The sequence below is a fragment of the Bufo gargarizans genome, chromosome 1, assembly GCF_014858855.1.
Source record: "Bufo gargarizans isolate SCDJY-AF-19 chromosome 1, ASM1485885v1, whole genome shotgun sequence".
Taxonomy (NCBI): domain Eukaryota; kingdom Metazoa; phylum Chordata; class Amphibia; order Anura; family Bufonidae; genus Bufo; species Bufo gargarizans.
The window spans coordinates 287866615-287885525 of NC_058080.1; the positions used below are offsets into that span (position 1 = coordinate 287866615).

An 18911-nucleotide genomic window follows, 5' to 3' on the forward strand; every position below is an offset into this window, starting at 1 on the left:
GGGCCTTGATTCCCTGGAAGTTGAGTCAGAGCTACAAGAGAGAAGAATTGGGCGAAAAAAGCGTATGCCTGGCGAATCCTCAATTGATGAACGTCCTATTAGTAAAACCCAAAGTTTTCGAGTTGAAGTTTTTAGACCAATTCTGGATCAGATCATTGGAAGCCTGGATGAGCGATTTTCTGAAAACAAACAATTAGTTCAGGACTCCCAATACTTGGATCCTCGTTTCTTTGACAAAATCAGAAAATATCCAAATGTGTTAGAGGCAGGAGCACTACAAAGAATTTCTCAATTGGCAAACGTGGATGAATCCGGTCTGAAAACTGAGCTACAGAGTTTTGCCAACTTGTTCCCACATCTTAGAGAACATGAGAGCGGGAAGGTAAACATAGTTCCTATTAGCTGTCAGCAAGAAGATGATGATGATGATTATCTGGATAATAATCCTGTTAATACTGATGCTGATGATGATGACTGGGGCTCCTGTAAAGTTGATACCGTGGAACAAGAAACAAAATGCAAGTCCTGTAACAAATGTTTTCTTTGCTGTCACCGATTTCTTGTAAAAATTTATCTTTTTTCATCTGCTTATGAAAATCTCTCTGTTGTTTATGAATACCTGCTAACACTATCATATACTCAAGTGGCATGTGAAAGAGCATTTAGTAAGTTAAAACTTATAAAGACTCGCCTAAGAGCCACCATGGGGCAAGAACTTCTTGATGCACTTATGATAATGTCAGTTGAAAGAGATCTTTTGGAACTTGTTCAATTTCCAGATGTTCTTGAAAAAATTTGGAAGACCTCTCCTTTGATGAGGTCTTTACTAACGGTTTGAAATTTTAGAGAAAAACATACCTCTCCAAATGTTAGTATGGTGTATGCAATACATCATAATATGTTCTGCACTAAGCAGTTGTAATATGCACTTAACTATTTGAAAAAAAAATATGTTCTCATGTTTGTTTGCTAGTGTGAAAAAAAAACTATTCATGAAATGCATGTCCTTTTAATTTATGTTTGCTTCTGTATATCGGATTAAAGTTCTCTATTTATTTTGAAGTCTTACAGTGTGACTTGTTTAGAAGTGCACCAAAAAGCTAATTTCAAAACGAAACAAAAAAAAATGTCAAGCCGAAACAGAACATTTTTTTAAATTACATTTTTCATCATAAACTTTTAATTTCATTCATTTTTTATTAAATAATTTGATTTTTTACTTTACTTTTAGGGGCTTCGGGGAAATATTAGGGGTCTAAACAGACGCCTGATATTTCCCTTTTAAAATAGAAAAAGCAATTGAGGACACAAAGTCCTCAATCTCTATTTCTGTATCCCCTGTTACAAATGAACAGGAACCCTCTATATTGAGAGTTTCTGTTCATTCAGGACAGAGTGTGTTTACTATAATTACAACTATGAATGAACACACCTGTAGATCACTTTCTTTTTATTCATAATTGGGAACACAGTAAACATGTTAGGTTCTCAATTATTTACAAACACTCAGTGATCACTGATCACTGCGTGTTTGTGCCTCACTCTGCTTCCTGACACAATGTCACAGGAGGCTGAGCAGGCGGTGCGGAGAGGAGAGCTCAACCTCCTGGGACAGCACTGCAAGCTGTCTCTGCCCACACACCACTCTGCCAATCTGAGACAGGAGGCTGAGCATTGTGGAGAGGAGACGTCGGCCACTCACTGCGCTCTCCTCCCATAGCGCTCGGACGGCTGACACAGTTTCTCCCCCCCCTGCTGGGACACAGAGCAGCGCCCAGCAGGGAGGAGAGAATACACGGATGCAACACTGTATCAGCCAGAAAATGACACTTTCGGCATTATACCAAAAATGCCATTTTCGGCTGATATGTTTCGGCGGCTGATATATCGGAGCATCCCTAGTTTATTTAGTTTTCCTGTGTTGTAATTTACATGGCTGACGAAAGTGGCAAGGGGGGGGGGGTCAGGAGGAGAAATGGGAAAGCAGGAGGGGGGCTCAGTGGGCCTCTGGTGTTACTTGCCCCCTGGGCCAAAAGTTGCCAGTCAGCCCCTGCTTTTAGCACAACATTTTATGCATTTTCCTACAAAATGTTATGCCTAGATGAAAATTGAATGAGGGTGCTCAAGGTTCAGGTGTTTACTTTTGCTAAATATAGTGTGGGGTACTGGGCATCCCCTGTAAGGCCTCATGCACACAACCGTTTTTCGGGTCTGCACCTGAGCCGCAGTTTTTGCGGCTCGGATGCGGACCCATTCACTTCAATCGGGTCGCAAAACATGCGGACAGAACTCGGTGTGCTGTCCGCATCCGTTGCACCGTTCCATAGCCCTGCAAAAAAAATATAGCATGTCCTATTCTTGTTCGTTTTACGGATATGAATAAGCATTTCTACAATGCAGAAGGCACACGGACGGCTTCCGTTTTTTGCAGATCCGCGGTTTGCGGACCGCAAAAAACTGAACGGTCGTGTGCATGAGGCCTAAAGCAAACGTCTCTCCTCCTCCTCCGTTGTCTCAGTGTCTTTACAGTAAGAAAGAGAGGGGGGAATATTTTTAATCAGGACTATTACTAAAGTTACTCAATTTCTTATTTTAGATTTGAAAAGTGTAGGTGGTGCTTTTATTTAACAATAATGAGATCACCTTCTATAGCTCCCCATGCAGCCTTTAACCACAGTGATAAAAAGTCCCATACACTAACTGGAAAATATATGGCTTGTTTTGACATAATAATCACATTTATGAGTAATGTGGTAGATATATCATTGTACACATCCCAGTTTATTAGATTATACATTATTGAGGCTACTTGGCCAGTAAACCACATTGCACCATTATAGCATACAAACTATTTGATATGTAGTACAATACATACATTTGCTTTCATAAATGAAATATATTGCTTCTGATTATATTGAGAGTCTTACCTACTAAATCCCATTCTCCATTAGAAATATAATTGGAAATATCTGCTTCTAACATTTGTAGATCAAGTAGCCAGCCATTATGGGTCCAAGATCCAAATTTTAGCTTGCACTTTTGAACGTCAAAAGGAAACCATCGAACGTCAATGTAACATGTGCTCTTCAAAATACCTGAAAAATGTACACACATTTAATTTATTCATATATGCAACATGCACTGTAATGAAATTGAATCAAAACTTCTGGGTGCATTTTTTATCTAACTAATTCTTCTAGTATAAGGGTCCATTCACACGCTTTTAGTTCTAGGTCCGCATCCGTGCTGTAATTTTGCTGAATGCGTGCAGACCCATTCATTTCAACAGGGCTGCAAAAGATGCTGTGTTTTACGCATCGTAGTTCCAATCCACGGACCACAAAAGAGATAGAAAATGTCCTATTCTTCTTCCCTATCGCAGGTGTTGGACCCTTCAAAGGGGTTGGCCACCTTCTGGATAGTGATGACCAATGTGTTTGTGAGATGACTAGATGAGACTTACTAATATAGCTGTTGTTGAAATTCTGCACCATTCTCTATATTTAATACGGTATTCTCCCTTGTTTACAAAGTATATACTACACATATTGTAGGCCCTGTCCATAAAATGGCTGCTGGTGGGGGGTCATGTGAGAGAATGGTGCAGAATTTCAACAACAGCTATATTAGTAAGTCTCATCTAGTCATCTCACAAACACATTGGTTATCACTATCCAAAAGGTGGCCAACCCCTTTAAAGGGTCCAACACCTGCGATAGGGAAGAAGAATAGGACATTTTCTATCTCTTTTGTGGTCACAGCACACAAGACATTGTAAAGAAGGAGGCATACAGTGGGCTGCGAAAGTTTGGGCAACCTTGTTAATCGTCAGGATTTTCCTGTATAAAATGTTGGTTGTTACGATAAAAAATGTCAGTTAAATATATCATATAGGAGACACACACAGTGATATTTGAGAAGTGAAATGAAGTTTATTGGATTTACAGAAAGTGCGCTATAATTGTTTAAACAAAATTAGGCAGGTGCATAAATTTGGGCACTGTTGTCATTTTATTGATTCCAAAACCTTTAGAACTAATTATTGGAACTCAAATTGGCTTAGTAAGCTCAGTGACCCCTGACCTACATACACAGGTGAATCCAATGATGAGAAAGAGTATTTAAGGGGGTCAATTGTAAGTTTCCCTCCTCTTTTAATTATCTCTGAAGAGTAGCAACATGGGGGTCTCAAAACAACTCTCAAATGACCTGAAAACAAAGATTGTTCACCATCATGGTTTAGGGGAAGGATACAGAAAGCTGTCTCAGAGATTTCAGCTGTCTGTTTCCACAGTTTGGAACATATTGAGGAAATGGAAGACCACAGGCTCAGTTCAAGTTAAGGCTCGAAGTGGCAAACCAAGAAAAATCTCGGATAGACAGAAGCGACGAATGGTGAGAACAGTCAGAGTCAACCCACAGACCAGCACCAAAGACCTACAACATCATCTTGCTGCAGATGGAGTCACTGTGCATCGTTCAACCATTCGGCGCACTTTACACAAGGAGATGCTGTATGCGAGAGTGATGCAGAGGAAGCCTTTTCTCCACCCACAGCACAAAAAGTGCCGCTTGAGGTGGGCTAAAGCACATTTGGACAAGCCAGCTTCATTTTGGAATAAGGTGCTGTAGATTGATTAAACTAAAATTGAGTTATTGGCCATAACAAGGGGCGTTATGCATGGAGGAAAAAGAACACAGCATTCCAAGAAAAACACCTGCTACCTACAGTAAAATATGGTGGTGGTTCCATCATGCTGTGGGGCTGTGTGGCCAGTGCAGGGACTGGGAATCTTGTCAAAGTTGAGGAACGCATGGATTCCACTCAGTATCAGCAGATTCTGGAGACCAATGTCCAGGAATCTGTGACAAAGCTGACGCTGTGCCGGGGCTGGATCTTTCAACAAGACAACGACCCTAAACACTGCTCAAAATCCACTAAGGCATTTATGCAGAGGAACAAGTACAATGTTCTGGAATGGCCATCTCAGTCCCTAGACCTGAATATAATAAAAAATCTGTGGTGTGACTTAAGGAGAGCTGTCCATGCTCGGAAGCCATCAAACCTGAATGAACTAAAGATGTTTTGTAAAGAGGAATGGTCCAAAATACCTTCAACCAGAATCCAGACTCTAATTAGAACCTACAGGAAGCATTTAGAGGGTGTAATTTCTGCAAAAGGAGGATCTACTAAATATTGATTTCATTTCTTTTTTGTGGTGCCCAAATTTATGCACCTGTCTAATTTTTTTTAAACAATTATAGCACACTTTCTGTAAATCCAATAAACTTAATTTCACTTCTCAAATATCACTGTGTGTGTGTCACAACCAGACAGCTGAGAAGCTCTGACAGAGGCCTTTCAGAACCTCCTCCTTGAGTTTCTGTGTTGTGGTATTCAGTTCCTCCTCTCGTTAGCCTCTCTCAGCTGTCATGTGTTGGACTAATTGCTTCCCTTTAAATTCCTCCCCAGAATGCTTTTCTGGGCGGCTTATACTTCTTCCTGGAGTGTGTGTGCATTCTGACTTTGTTCTCCTGTCTGCTACAAAGCTAAGTGTTGTACCTTTATCTGTTATTTTCTGTTTGCTGGATCCCAGGTGACCCTGACTCCCTCCGTATCTTGTGTAGGGAGCCGGTGGTCGTGTCCCCTCACTATTGTAGGGTGCTCAGGGCTTTATAGTCAAGGTTCGTGGATATGCAAACCTCCACCATCAGGATCTTTGCATAGGCTGAGCAGCCAGGGAAAGTCTCAGGTCTTCTGCAGGGGTCTCCCTTGGTTCCTTAGCTTTGGATCCAGTGAGTCATTTATACATGTTGCTTTGCCTTGTTTCCTGTACAACGTCCGTGACATTATAAGCCGCCATAACCGTCTCAAGCATGGATACGGTTTCATTTTTAGCTGAACGCTTCCAGGGTCTTTCATTGGAGGTAGCTGATCTCCGTAAGACTTTTTCTCAGCTTCAAGTGACCGGTTCAGCTTGCGTTCATGGAGTTTGTTCTGAGCCTAAGATCTCGCTCCCGGATACGTTCTCCGGGGGTAGTGAGAATTTTGTGCGTTTTAGAGAGGCTTGCAAACTCCATTTTCGCCTTCTTCCCCACTCCTCTGGTGATGAGGGAGGGTGGGGATCATTATATCGCTGCTCAGAGGTAACGCTCAGTCCTGGGCCTTTTCGCTGCCGGAGGGGGCACGGCCTCTCCGTTCAGTGGATGAATTCTTTTTAGCCCTGGGTCAGATATATGATGATCCGGATCGTATTGCTCTGGCTGAGTCTAGACTACGTCTGTTATGCCAGGGTAAACAATCCGCAGAAATATACTGCTCAGAATTTCGGAGATGGGCAGTTGATACTGGTTGGTATGATGATGCGCTCCGAAGTCAATTTTGCCATGGTCTTTCAGAGGGATTGAAAGATGCATTTGCCTTTCATGAGAGGCCTATTTCTTTGGACTCTGCTATGTCTCAGGCCGTTCGTATTGACAGGCGTCTTAGAGAGAGAGGAGAGATGTCCCCTTCCTGTCATACTCAGTCCCAGGACAGTGCAGCGGTCCCATTCTGTGCGCAGGGGTCTCAGTCGCCGTCAGCCCCTTCTGAGCAGGAGCCCATGCAGCTGGGGTTGATTGCTTCTGACAATAGAAGATTCAGCTCGCATGGGAGGGTTTGTTTTTGTTGTGGAGGTATAAATCATTTGGCAAATATTTGTCCCTCTAGGAGATTCAGGCAGTTTTCTGGGAGTAATAAAGAAACAAACAGGAAAAAATCTTTTAAAAATGTTCCGTCTGTTACTATTGGCAGGGTTGAGGCGGAAATTGAAGGTTTTCCATTTGCTTGTAGTTCCCGTTTTGTCCTGCCGGCTAGGGTGGCGCTAGAGAGCAAGAACATTTTTTTGTGAGATTTTTGTGGATAGTGGAGCAGCGGTCAATCTCATTGATAATCAATTTGCGATAACTCATGGTTTCCAGGTGCGCACTTTGGGAAAGGATATTCCTGTTTTTGCTATCGATTCCGCTCCACTTTCTCAAAAATCATTAAAGGGCATAGTTCACAATATCCGTTTAATTGTGAGTGATGCTCATGTTGAGGATGTGTCATGTTTCGTCCTTAGCGGTTTACCTACCCCTCTGGTGTTGGGGCTGCCCTGGCTCACTAAGCATAACCCCACCATTGATTGGCAAGCGAGGCAAATAAATGGTTGGAGTGACTTTTGCAGAGAGAATTGCCTCATGACATCTGTTTCTGAGGTTGCTACTAAGACTGTACCATCTTTTCTCTCTGAATTTTCAGATGTCTTCTCTGAGAGTGGAGTTCAGGATTTGCCCCCGCACAGGGAGTACGATTGCCTTATTAATCTCATCCCAGACGCCAAGCTGCCTAAATCTCGTTTATACAATCTTTCCCAACCTGAGAGGATCGCTATGCGTGCTTATATCTCTGAGAGTCTGAGAAAGGGACACATACGACCCTCGAAGTCACCCGTTGCCGCTGGTTTTTTCTTTGTTAAGAAAAAAGATGGTTCTTTAAGACCTTGTCTGGATTTCAGGGAGCTGAACAATATCACAATTCGTGACCCTTATCTGCTTCCTCTGATCCCGGACCTGTTTAACCAGGTTGTTGGGGCTAAAGTATTTTCCAAATTAGATTTAAGAGGGGCATACAACCTGGTCAGGGTCAGAGAAGGGGACGAATGGAAGACGGCCTTCAATACCCCTGAGGGCCATTTTGAAAATTTGGTTATGCCTTTTGGTTTGATGAATGCCCCAGCCGTTTTTCAGCATTTCGTGAACAGCATTTTTTATCATTTGATGGGAAAATTTGTATTGGTGTATTTGGATGACATTTTGATTTTTTCTCCCGATTTCAAAACTCATAAGGAACATTTACGTCAGGTCTTGCTCATCCTGCGGGAGAATAAATTATATGCGAAACTGGAAAAATGTGTGTTTGCGGTTCCAGAAATTCAATTTCTGGGGTTTCTTCTCTCCGCTTCTGGTTTTCGCATGGACCCCGAGAAGGTCCGCGCTGTGCTTGAGTGGGAGCTTCCTGAGAATCAGAAGGCGCTGATGCGTTTTTTGGGCTTTGCCAATTATTACAGGAAGTTCATTTTGAATTATTCTTCTATTGTTAAACCACTCACTGATATAACCAGAAAGGGGGTAGATTTTTCTTCTTGGTCAGTAGAGGCGCGTAAGGCTTTTTCTGATATCAAGGAGAGTTTTGCTTCCGCTCCCATCTTGGTGCAACCTGATGTTTCTTTACCCTTCATAGTTGAGGTTGATGCTTCTGAGGTGGGTGTGGGGGCGGTCTTGTCTCAGGGTTCCTCTCCTGCCAATTGGCGACCGTGTGCCTTTTTCTCAAGAAAACTCTCCTCCGCAGAGAGAAATTACGATGTGGGAGATAGGGAATTGTTGGCCATCAAGTTGGCTTTTGAGAAATGGCGCCATTGGCTAGAGGGAGCCAGACACCCTATTACCGTATTTACTGACCATAAAAATCTGGCCTACTTGGAGTCAGCCAAGCGTCTGAACCCGAGACAGGCCAGATGGTCTTTGTTCTTTTCTAGGTTTAATTTTGTTGTCACGTTCCGCCCTGGAGTTAAGAATGTGAAGGCAGATGCCCTGTCACGTTGTTTTCCGGGAGGCGGGAATTTTGAAGACCCGGGTCCCATTTTGGCTGAAGGTGTGGTGGTCTCTGCTCTTTTTCCTGAATTGGAGGCAGAGGTGCAGGCAGCCCAGTCAGAGGCTCCTGATCTTTGTCCTCCTGGGAGGTTGTTTGTGCCTCTCGCTTTAAGACACAAGATTTTTAAAGAACACCACGATACGGTCCTTGCTGGGCACCCGGGGGTAAGAGCCACACTGGATCTCATCGCTCTGAGATTCTGGTGGCCTGCGCTTCGTAAGTCGGTTGAGGGTTTTGTGGCAGCCTGCGAGACTTGCACTCGTGCCAAAGTCCCTCATTCACGGCCATCAGGTCCTCTCCTTCCCTTACCCATTCCTTCCCGTCCTTGGACACATCTGTCCATGGACTTCATAACGGACCTGCCTCGTTCCTCGGGGAAGACCGTGACTCTGGTGGTGGTGGACCGTTTTAGCAAAATGGTGCATTTCATCCCTTTTCCTGGTTTGCCCAATGCTAAGACGCTGGCGCAGGCATTTATTGATCACATTGTCAAATTGCACGGTATTCCTTCAGACATAGTCTCTGATAGGGGCACGCAGTTTGTTTCCAGATTCTGGAAGGCTTTCTGTTCTCGCTTGGGGGTTCGGTTGTCATTCTCTTCTGCTTTCCACCCGCAGTCGAATGGCCAGACAGAGCGCGTCAATCAGAATCTGGAGACATATCTGCGCTGTTTTGTGGCGGAGAATCAAGAGGATTGGTGTTCTTTTTTGTCCCTTGCTGAGTTTGCTTTAAATAACCGTCGTCAGGAGTCCTCTGATAAGTCACCATTTTTTGGTGCATATGGGTTTCATCTGCAGTTTGGGACTTTCTCGGGAGAGGGGTCTTCTGGTTTACCTGATGAGGACAGATTCTCCTCCTCTTTGTCATCTATTTGGCAAAAGATTCAGGATAATCTAAAGAGCATGAGTGAAAGATATAAGCGTGTGGCAGATAAGAGACGTGTGCTTGGTCCGGACCTGAATGTTGGTGATCTGGTGTGGTTGTCTACCAAGAATATCAAATTGAAGGTTCCCTCCTGGAAGTTGGGTCCTAGGTTTATTGGGCCTTACAAAATCCCGTCTGTCATCAATCCTGTTGCATACCGTCTTGATCTTCTTCAGACTTAGAAGATCCATAATGTTTTTCATAAGTCCTTATTGAAACCTTATGTTCAACCCATTGTACCCTCGCCTTTGCCTCCTCCTCCGATTATGGTTGATGGGAATCCTGAATTTCAGGTCTCTAGGATTGTGGATTCTCGTCTTGTCCGCGGTTCTCTTCAGTACCTTGTTCATTGGGAGGGGTATGGTCCTGAGGAGAGGATGTGGGTCCCAGTGACGAACATTAAGGCCTCTCGTCTCATCAGGGCTTTCCATAGGTCCCATCCTGAGAAGGTGGGTTCTGAGTGTCCAGAGTCCACTCGTAGAGGGAGGGGTACTGTCACAAACAGACAGCTGAGAAGCTCTGACAGAGGCCTTTCAGAACCTCCTCCTTGAGTTTCTGTGTTGTGGTATTCAGTTCCTCCTCTCGTTTGGCCTCTCTCAGCTGTCATGTGTTGGACTAATTGCTTCCCTTTAAATTCCTCCCCAGAATGCTTTTCTGGGCGGCTTATACTTCTTCCTGGAGTGTGTGTGCATGCTCACTTTGTTCTCCTGTCTGCTACAAAGCTAAGTGTTGTACCTTTATCTGTTATTTTCTGTTTGCTGGATCCCAGGTGACCCTGACTCCCTCCGTATCTTGTGTAGGGAGCCGGTGGTCGTGTCCCCTCACTATTGTAGGGTGCTCAGGGCTTTATAGTCAAGGTTCGTGGATATGCAAACCTCCTCCATTAGGATCTTTGCATAGGCTGAGCAGCCAGGGAAAGTCTCAGGTCTTCTGCAGGGGTCTCCCTTGGTTCCTTAGCTTTGGATCCAGTGAGTCATTTATACATGTTGCTTTGCCTAGTTTCCTGTACACCGTCCGTGACAGTGTGTCTCCTATATGATATATTTAACTGACATTTTTTATCGTAACAACCAACGATTTATACAGGAAAATCATGACGATTAGCAAGGTAGCCCAAACTTTCGCATCCCACTGTACCTTCTAAAATATAGAAAATGGTACAGAATTTCAACAAATGCTATATTAGTAAGAGACATATAATAACCTCACAAACACATAGGTCAACAGTAACCAGAAAGTGGCCAACCCCTTTAAGTAAATAATACAGAACAGACGGAAAGAAGCACTAGATTGCTAAATAAATTCTTACTGGTATTCTTATTTTACTAAACATCACAGTGTTATGCCTCAGGCAGACGTCCGTGTCAGTTTTGGATCAGTGGTAACACGGACCGTGTTCAATCCGTGTTTTCTCCCGTGACAGATCCGTGTTGCATCTGTGTTTCACTAACACTCAACAGCTGAAAAATAATTTTCTAAGATCTCTTGTTAATGATCCGTGAAACGCGGATGGCATCCGTTGTTTTCACGGAATTATAGACTATAATGGGCGTGATGGATCCATGAACAAGGGCAAAATAGAGCATGCATCCATGGTAAAAAAACGAATCCATAGACCGTGCTGAAACACTGATGTGTGAATACACACATTAAAATGAATAGGGACGTGTGCTGTCCGTGGAGAACACGTACAGCACAGGTCTGTGAAATACCGACATCTGCATGAGGCTTTAAGATATTCTGGACATATCAGAGCATGAGAGTGGAGACTCTGAAGGTTTTCAGCTGTTTAATACAAGCTAATACACAATGGGTTTTACCTGGAGGAATGTATTGACAGGCTCCTGAGGAATTCACCAAGACATTGGTATGAAATGTTGCATCAAATCTTTCATCTGCACTAAAACACATAGGATAAAACTGAATTAAAAAATGTTTTGCAAAAAAATACTGGTGACAAAAAGAAACATCGAATATTTGTATATATCTACTGTACAACCATCATTAGATAGGATAGGGAATAATCTCTCCTAGCTTCTATATATTTCCTGCACTGTTCTGCATTCTGAGTCTTCTGAGTCAGGCCATCCTCCAGTGTTATTAGGACGGATTCCAAGTCCATTTAAATTTTTCCACTAATTTCCTCCTAGCCAAAATGAGCCATTATAAATAAAGCTATTTAGGAGTATATGTATATTAACATGCTTTTTTCAATACTTTCAATGTGACTTTCAATGGATTTTGTTTTGTTGTATCAATTCAAAGTTTGCTGCAACTGTGTATTTAAAATTTTAAGTGTCAAATGAAAGAATACTGCCTCCATACCTTAACTATATAATATATCTTGATTTTCACAACACAAAATCACATTTGTAGAGGTGAAGACATACCCTACTAGATATAGTTATTGCTAAGTGACCTATAGATCGCTGGGTTTAGGTATGCCTTTTGTTTATAAGCGTACTTCATTGTCATGATTGTGTAGACATTCTGGGGCATCAAATTTCATTGACTTTGATTTGACATGAGAAATGTTAGTTCTTAATAGAGCATCACCTGTACCAAAGCTTAATGCCAAACATTGTTTAGCATGATACTATAGCATCTCTTTAATAATCTAACAAAATCTTTGACCACAACATACAATTATCATGTGGTGACTAGTATTGGGCGAGCATGCTCGGCTGAACACCATTTTGACTCGAGTCTCCTCTCCACAAGCCAATAAACGTACGAGGAGATACTGGCACTCACTGTAATGCCGTAGCCATGTTGGTTACTGGCATTACAGGGATTAGATGGCCGTAACGTGTCATCAGGAGCTATATAGCACCCGATGACACATGGTTCGGCTCAGTCTTAGTCAGGAAGAGCTGCAGCAGAAGGGACAGATAGTGTAGGGACAGGAATTTTTTATTTTTTTTTAGGCAGGGTTTAGTCTTGAAAGGTGTTATAGACCCAAAAGTCTTTTTAAGGACTATTGTTTTATCTGGCTGCAATACATATTATTAGCGCAACCTGCGCTAAATTGCGTGCAATTGTTTGGCCGCTACTGACAGTGACACAACTTCTGCTACCTCTGTTGTGTTACATTTGCGCATCCTAAATATCTGTGACCTTCAGCGCAATTGTTTGGCCGCTGGTGACAGTGACATTACATCTCCTGTGTAACGTTTGCGCATCCTAAATATCTGTGACATTCAGTGTAATTTATTTGAGCATACACTTACAAAACCTGCGCTACTGTAAGTATTGACATACTTTCAAGCATGTATACCATTTACTATGCTCAAGGGGAGCAGTAAGGGACGGGCCATGTAAGTGGCCATGCAGCTGATGGTGCATGCACGGGCCGTGGCCCTGGGCACAAGAAACACACCAGGTGGTCGGTTGGATTGCAGCAGATAATGCTTCCAGTCGGTTAAGCACCACACTGTCTTCCACAAAGTCCAGTCTCAGTAGCCAAGAGTCTGGTCAACAGAATCCTCCCCCTGATCCTCCTTCCTCCCTCCATGGAGAGTCTTGGCAAATAAGGGATCCCACCCTTTCGTCAAGCCCGTCCCACCCTTTCGTCAAAAAGATGACGGTGGGGAACGGCAATTACTGTTTTACGAGGTGGATGATGATGATGAGACACAGTTGCCAATAAGTCAACGGCAATTAGTGTCTCAAGAGGTTCATGATGAGGATGAGACACAGTTGTCAATAAGTGAGGTTCTTGTTAGGTCAACAAGTCAGGAGGATGACCAGAGTGAGGAAGTGGAAAAGGAGGTGGTGGATGATGAAATCACTGACCCAACCTGGGAAGGGGGCAAGCTGAGCCACACCAAACAGGCCTGCAACTGTTCACAGGAGCACCCCTTGAGGCAATCTCTCTTGCGGATCCGCAGTCTGGCGCTTTGAGGAAAGTGTGGACGATAAAAGAATTGTTATATGCAACATGTGCTGTACCAAAATGAGCAGGGGCGTGAACACTAGCAACCCCACCATCACCAGCATGATCCGCCACATTGCATCAAAGCACCCTAATATGTGGGCCGAACGCCTGGGTCCACAATCAGTGTCTGCGGGTCACACCACTGCCTCATCTTCCCCTGTGTTAAATGCTGGCCAATCCCTTGTCCAAGACGCAGGACCGGATGGCTCCCGCCCTGCACCGGGACCTTCTCAAGCAGCATCATCTAGCACATCCACTTCTGTGTCCCAGCGCAGTGAACAGATGTCCATACCCAGGCCTTTGAACGGAAGTGCAAATACCCAGCCACCCACCCACAGGCCATATCACTAAATGTGCAACTTTCCAAATTACTGGCCCTGGAAATGTTGCCAATTAGGGAAGGTCCACTTAACCAAGGACACATGGACAAGTGCATTCAGCCAGGGACGCTACATTTCCCTGAGTGCACGTTGTGGAGGCCGGGAGTGAGTCATACCCTAGGATGGCAAAGGTGCTACCGACGCCAAGGATTGGGGGCCCTACGTCGATCAGGGTTTCAGCCAGCACCTACACTAGTGGCTCCAACCCCCACTTCTCCTCCACCTTCTCCACTTCCACCTCCGAATTATCATGTGCAGCACCAGTCGGTCATCAGTTGGTAGCTGGAAGCAGTGTAGCACTGCAGTGGGGAAGCGGCAAAAGGCCGTGCTGAAGCTGAAATGCTTAGAAGACAAACAGTACACCACCGCAGAGCTGTGGTAGGGGATAAGAGACCAGACTGAGCTGTGGCTCTCGCCACTCAACCTAGAACCAGGCATGGTTGTGTCTGATAATGGCCGTAACTTGGTGGCAGCTTTGGAGCTCGGCAAGCTCACAAATGTATCAAGCCTAGCCCACGTGTTCAGCTTAGTGGTTCAGTGGTTTCTCAAAACCTATCCCAATTTGCCTGAGCTACTGGTGAAGGTGCGCCTCATGTGAGCCCATTTCCAAAAGTCATCTACAGCTGCCGCTGCCTGGCAATACTGTAGCAGCACTTGCAATTGCCAGCTCACCGACTGTTGTGCGACGTGAGCTCGCAATGGAACTCCATGTTCCACATGTTGGCCCGGCTTTGTGAGTGGCAGAGGGCAGTAGTGGAATACCAGCTGCAACATGGTCATCGCCTTTCCAGTCAGCCTCTGCTCTTCACAAGCAACGAGTGGCCATGGATGTCTGACCTCTGTGAGGTTTCACGCAACTTTGAGGAGTCAACACAGATAGTGAGCGGCGATGCCGCTTTTATCAGCGTAACCATCCCACTTCTGTGTGTACTGAAACTCTTAATGCTCACAATGAAGGCGTACGGTTTGCATGTGGAAGAGGTGGAAATGGGGGAAGACAGTACACAGGGTGATAGCCTGACCACCCTCAGTTCGTCTTCTCAGCGCGAATTGGAGTATGAGGAGGAGCAGGAGATGGTTGCCTCCGTTACAGAGGGTAGTACCCATAGCAGGTTTATTCCATCTGTTCAGCGTGGATGGGCCGAAGAGGATATGGAGATTGAGAGTCATCCTCCTGATGAGGACAGCGAAGTCTTTTCTGTTGGGACTCTGGCACACATGGCTGACTTTAGGTTATGCTGCCTTTCCCGTGACCCTCACGTTATACGCATTTTGGCTAACACGAATTACTGGTTGTTCACCCTCTTGACCCCCGCTACATAGAGAACTCATCTGTCATTCCTGTGGTGGAGAGGACTAGCAAAATACCAGAAAGTCCTTGTGGAAAAATTGCTCCCAAAATTTCCAGCTGACAACGCTGGCAGCAGAGTATGTAGTTCTTTGGGCAACCGAGGAGGGGAGAAGAGGGGAACACACAGCAGTTCGAACAGAGGCAGGGCATCACTCTCCAAGGCCTGGGACAGTTTCATTGTGGATCGTGATCGATAAGCGCACTCGCCTAGCTCACGACAGTGTACAGTTGTGGCCAAAAGTTTTGAGAATTACATAAATATTGGAAATTGGAAAAGTTGCTGCTTAAGTTTTGATAATAGCAATTTGCATACACTCCAGAATGTTATGACGAGTGATCAGATGAATTGCATAGTCCTTCTTTGCCATGAAAATTATCTTAATCCCCAAAAAACCTTTGCACTGCATTTCATTACTGTCATTAAAGGACCTGCTGAGATCATTTCAGTAATCATCTTGTTAACTCAGGTGAGAATGTTGACGAGCACAAAGCTGGAGATCATTATGTCAGACTGATTGGGTTAAAATGGCAGACTTGACCTGTTAAAAGGAGGGTGATGCTTGAAATCATTGTTCTTCCATTGTTAACCATGGTGACCTGCAAAGAAACGCGTGCAGCCATCATTGCGTTGCATAAAAATGGCTTCACAGGCAAGGATATTGTGGCTACTAAGATTGCACCAACAATTTATAGGATCATCAAGAACTTCAAGGAAAGAGGTTCAATTCTTGTTAAGAAGGCTTCAGGGTGTCCAAGAAAGTCCAGCAAGTGCCAGGATCGTCTCCTAAAGAGGATTCAGCTGTGGGATCGGAGTGCCACCAGTGCAAAGCTTGCTCAGGAATGGCAGCAGGCAGGTGTGAACGCATCTGCATGCACAGTGAGGCAAAGACTTTTGCAAGATGGCCTGGTGTCAAGAAGGGCAGCAAAGAAGCCACTTCTCTCCAAATAAAACATCAGGGACAGATTGATCTTCTGCAGAAAATATGGTGAATGGACTGCTGAGGACTGGGGCAAAGTCATATTCTCCGATGAAGCCTCTTTCCGATTGTTTAGGGCATCAGAAGAAAGGCTTGTCCGGAGAAGAAAAGCTGAGTGCTACCATCAGTCCTGTGTCATGCCAACAGTAAAGCATCCTGAGACCATTCATGTGTGGGGTTGCTACTCATCCAAGGGAGTGGGCTCACTCACAATTTTGGTGTTGCACTTTTTGTGATATAAGGTGACAAAAATTGCATTTTTTGGTACAGTTTTTATTTATTTTTACAGTATTTATCTGATGGGGTATATTATAGATATATTTATAAGGCCGGTCGTTACGGATGCGGCGAAACCTAATATGTGTGTTTTTTCTTTTTCTTTTTTTCCATTTCTTATTATAAAATCACAGGAAAGGGCGTTCTTTTTTTTTTTGTTTTTTTACTTGAAACTTTATTTTTTATTATTATTTTTAACTTTGTTTTAACTTTATTTCTGTCCCACTCTGGGACTTCAACTTTTGGGGGTCTGATCCCCTCTGCAATGCATTACAATATATCTGTTTTGTAATGCATTGCCTGTTAGTGTATTACACTAAGTAATACACTAATAGGTTGCCTAGGAGACCCAGTCTTGCACTGGATCTCCTCGAGTTCCAGATAAGGCAGGTCCCGATGCCTTGCAAGGCATTGGGCAGCCTCTGCAAGGCTTTGGGCTGCCTTCTCACCCATCGGATCTCCATCACCACAGAGTGGGGACCCAATGGGCTTCTTCACTGACCGCAAACCTTTTCTAAGCCGCGGTCAGCGCTTCTACGGCTATGCCGGCGGATACAGCAGGGGCCCAGCTATCAGTGACTGCTGGGCCCCTGCAGTGACATAATAGTGATGCTCGATCATCATGACGTAATAGTACGTCAAATTGCGGCAAGTCATCTGTCGCCATGATGTACTATTACGTCATGTGTCAGGATGGGATTAAATTCCACACATAATACTTCCATACACTGCCAAATAAAAGCTAGGTAATCTGTAAACATCAAAACACTGTAATGCTCCTAAAGAAGTCTGTCATCACATCACATAAGTTTGGATCATAGTGGAGGCAGGGTGATGGAAGCCTCCATTTAACCCCTTACGGACTTGGCCATTTTTTGCAAATCTGACCAGTGTCACTTTAAGTGCTGATAACTTTAAAACGCTTTGACTTATGCAGGCCATTCTGAGATTGTTTTTTCATCACATATTGTACTTCATGACACTGGTAAAATGAAGTCAGAAAAAATCATTTTTATTTATAAAAAAATACAAAATTTACCCCAAAAATTTCAAATTTCCAAGTTTCAATTTCTCTACTTCTATAATACACAGTGATACCTACAACAATAGTTATTACTTTACATTCCCCATATGTCTACTTCATGTTTGGATCATTTTGGGAATGATATTAAATTTTTTAAGGATGTTACAAGGCTTAGAAGTTTAGAAGCAAATCTTGAAAAAATTTTGGAAATTTTTCAAAAACCAAATTTTTTATGAACCAGTTCAGGTCTGAAGTCACTTTGCGAGGCTTACATAATATAAATCACCCCATTCTAGAAACTACACCCCTCAAGGTATTCAAAACTGATTTTACAAACTTTGTTAACCCTTTAGGTGTTCCATAAGAATTAATGGAAAATAGAGATACAATTTCAAAATTTAACTTTTTGGGCAGATTTTCCATTTTAATAATTTTTTTTCCAGTTACAAAGCAAGGGTTAACAGCCAAACCAAACTCAATATTTATGGCCCTGATTCTGTAGTTTACAGAAACACCCCATATGTGGTCGTAAACTACTGTACGGGCACACGGCAGGGCACAGAAGGAAAGGAATGCCATACGGTTTTTGGAAGGCAGATTTTGCTGGACTGTTTTTTGACACCATGTCCCATTTGAAGCCCCCCTGATGCACCCCTAGAGTAGAAACTCCAAAAAAGTGGCCCCATTTTAGAAACTACGGGATAGGGTGGCAGTATTGTTGGTACTAGTTTAGGGTACATATGATTTTTGGTTGCTCTATATTACACTTTTTGTGAGGCAAGGTAACAAGAAATAGCTGTTTTGGCACCGTTTTTATTTTTTGTTATTTACAACATTCATCTGACAGGTTAGATCATGTAATATTTGTATAGACCAGGTTGTCACGGATGTGGCGATACCTAATATGTATACTTTATTTTATTTATGTAAGTTTTACACAATGATTTCATTTTTGAAGCAAAAAAAAATCATGTTTTAGTGTTTCCATAGTCTGAGAGCCATAATTTTTTCAGTTTTTGAGCGATTACCTTGGGTAGGGTATGATTTTCGCGGGATGAGATGACGGTTTTATTGGCACTATTTTGGGGTGCGTGTGACTTTTTGATCGCTTGCTATTACACTTTTTGTGATGTAAGGTGACAAAAAATTGTTTATTTAGCACAGTTTTTATTTGTTATTTTTTACGGTGTTTATCTGAGGGGTTAGGTCATGTGATATTTTTATAGAGCCGGTCGATACGAACGCGGCAATACCAAATATGTATACTTTTTTTTATTTATGTAAGTTTTACACAATAACAGCTTTTTCAAAACAAAGAAATTTGTCTCAGGTAGGGGCTAATTTTTTGTGGGATGAGGTGATGGTTAG

The 18911-nt window shown here is 43.3% G+C and overlaps 1 protein-coding gene across 1 annotated transcript in view; it reads right to left on the reverse strand.

Moving 5' to 3' along the window:
* LOC122926685 (neuronal acetylcholine receptor subunit alpha-7-like) overlaps positions 1 to 18911 on the reverse strand; it is a 384000-nt gene that overhangs the window by 166729 nt on the left and 198360 nt on the right. Inside the window, exons 5-6 of the mRNA XM_044278149.1 lie at positions 11419 to 11498; positions 2928 to 3095 (exon numbers count right to left, since the gene is read on the reverse strand). Of these exons, the coding sequence (XP_044134084.1) occupies positions 2928 to 3095; positions 11419 to 11498 (248 nt within the window). The remainder of the gene's footprint in view (positions 1 to 2927; positions 3096 to 11418; positions 11499 to 18911) is intronic.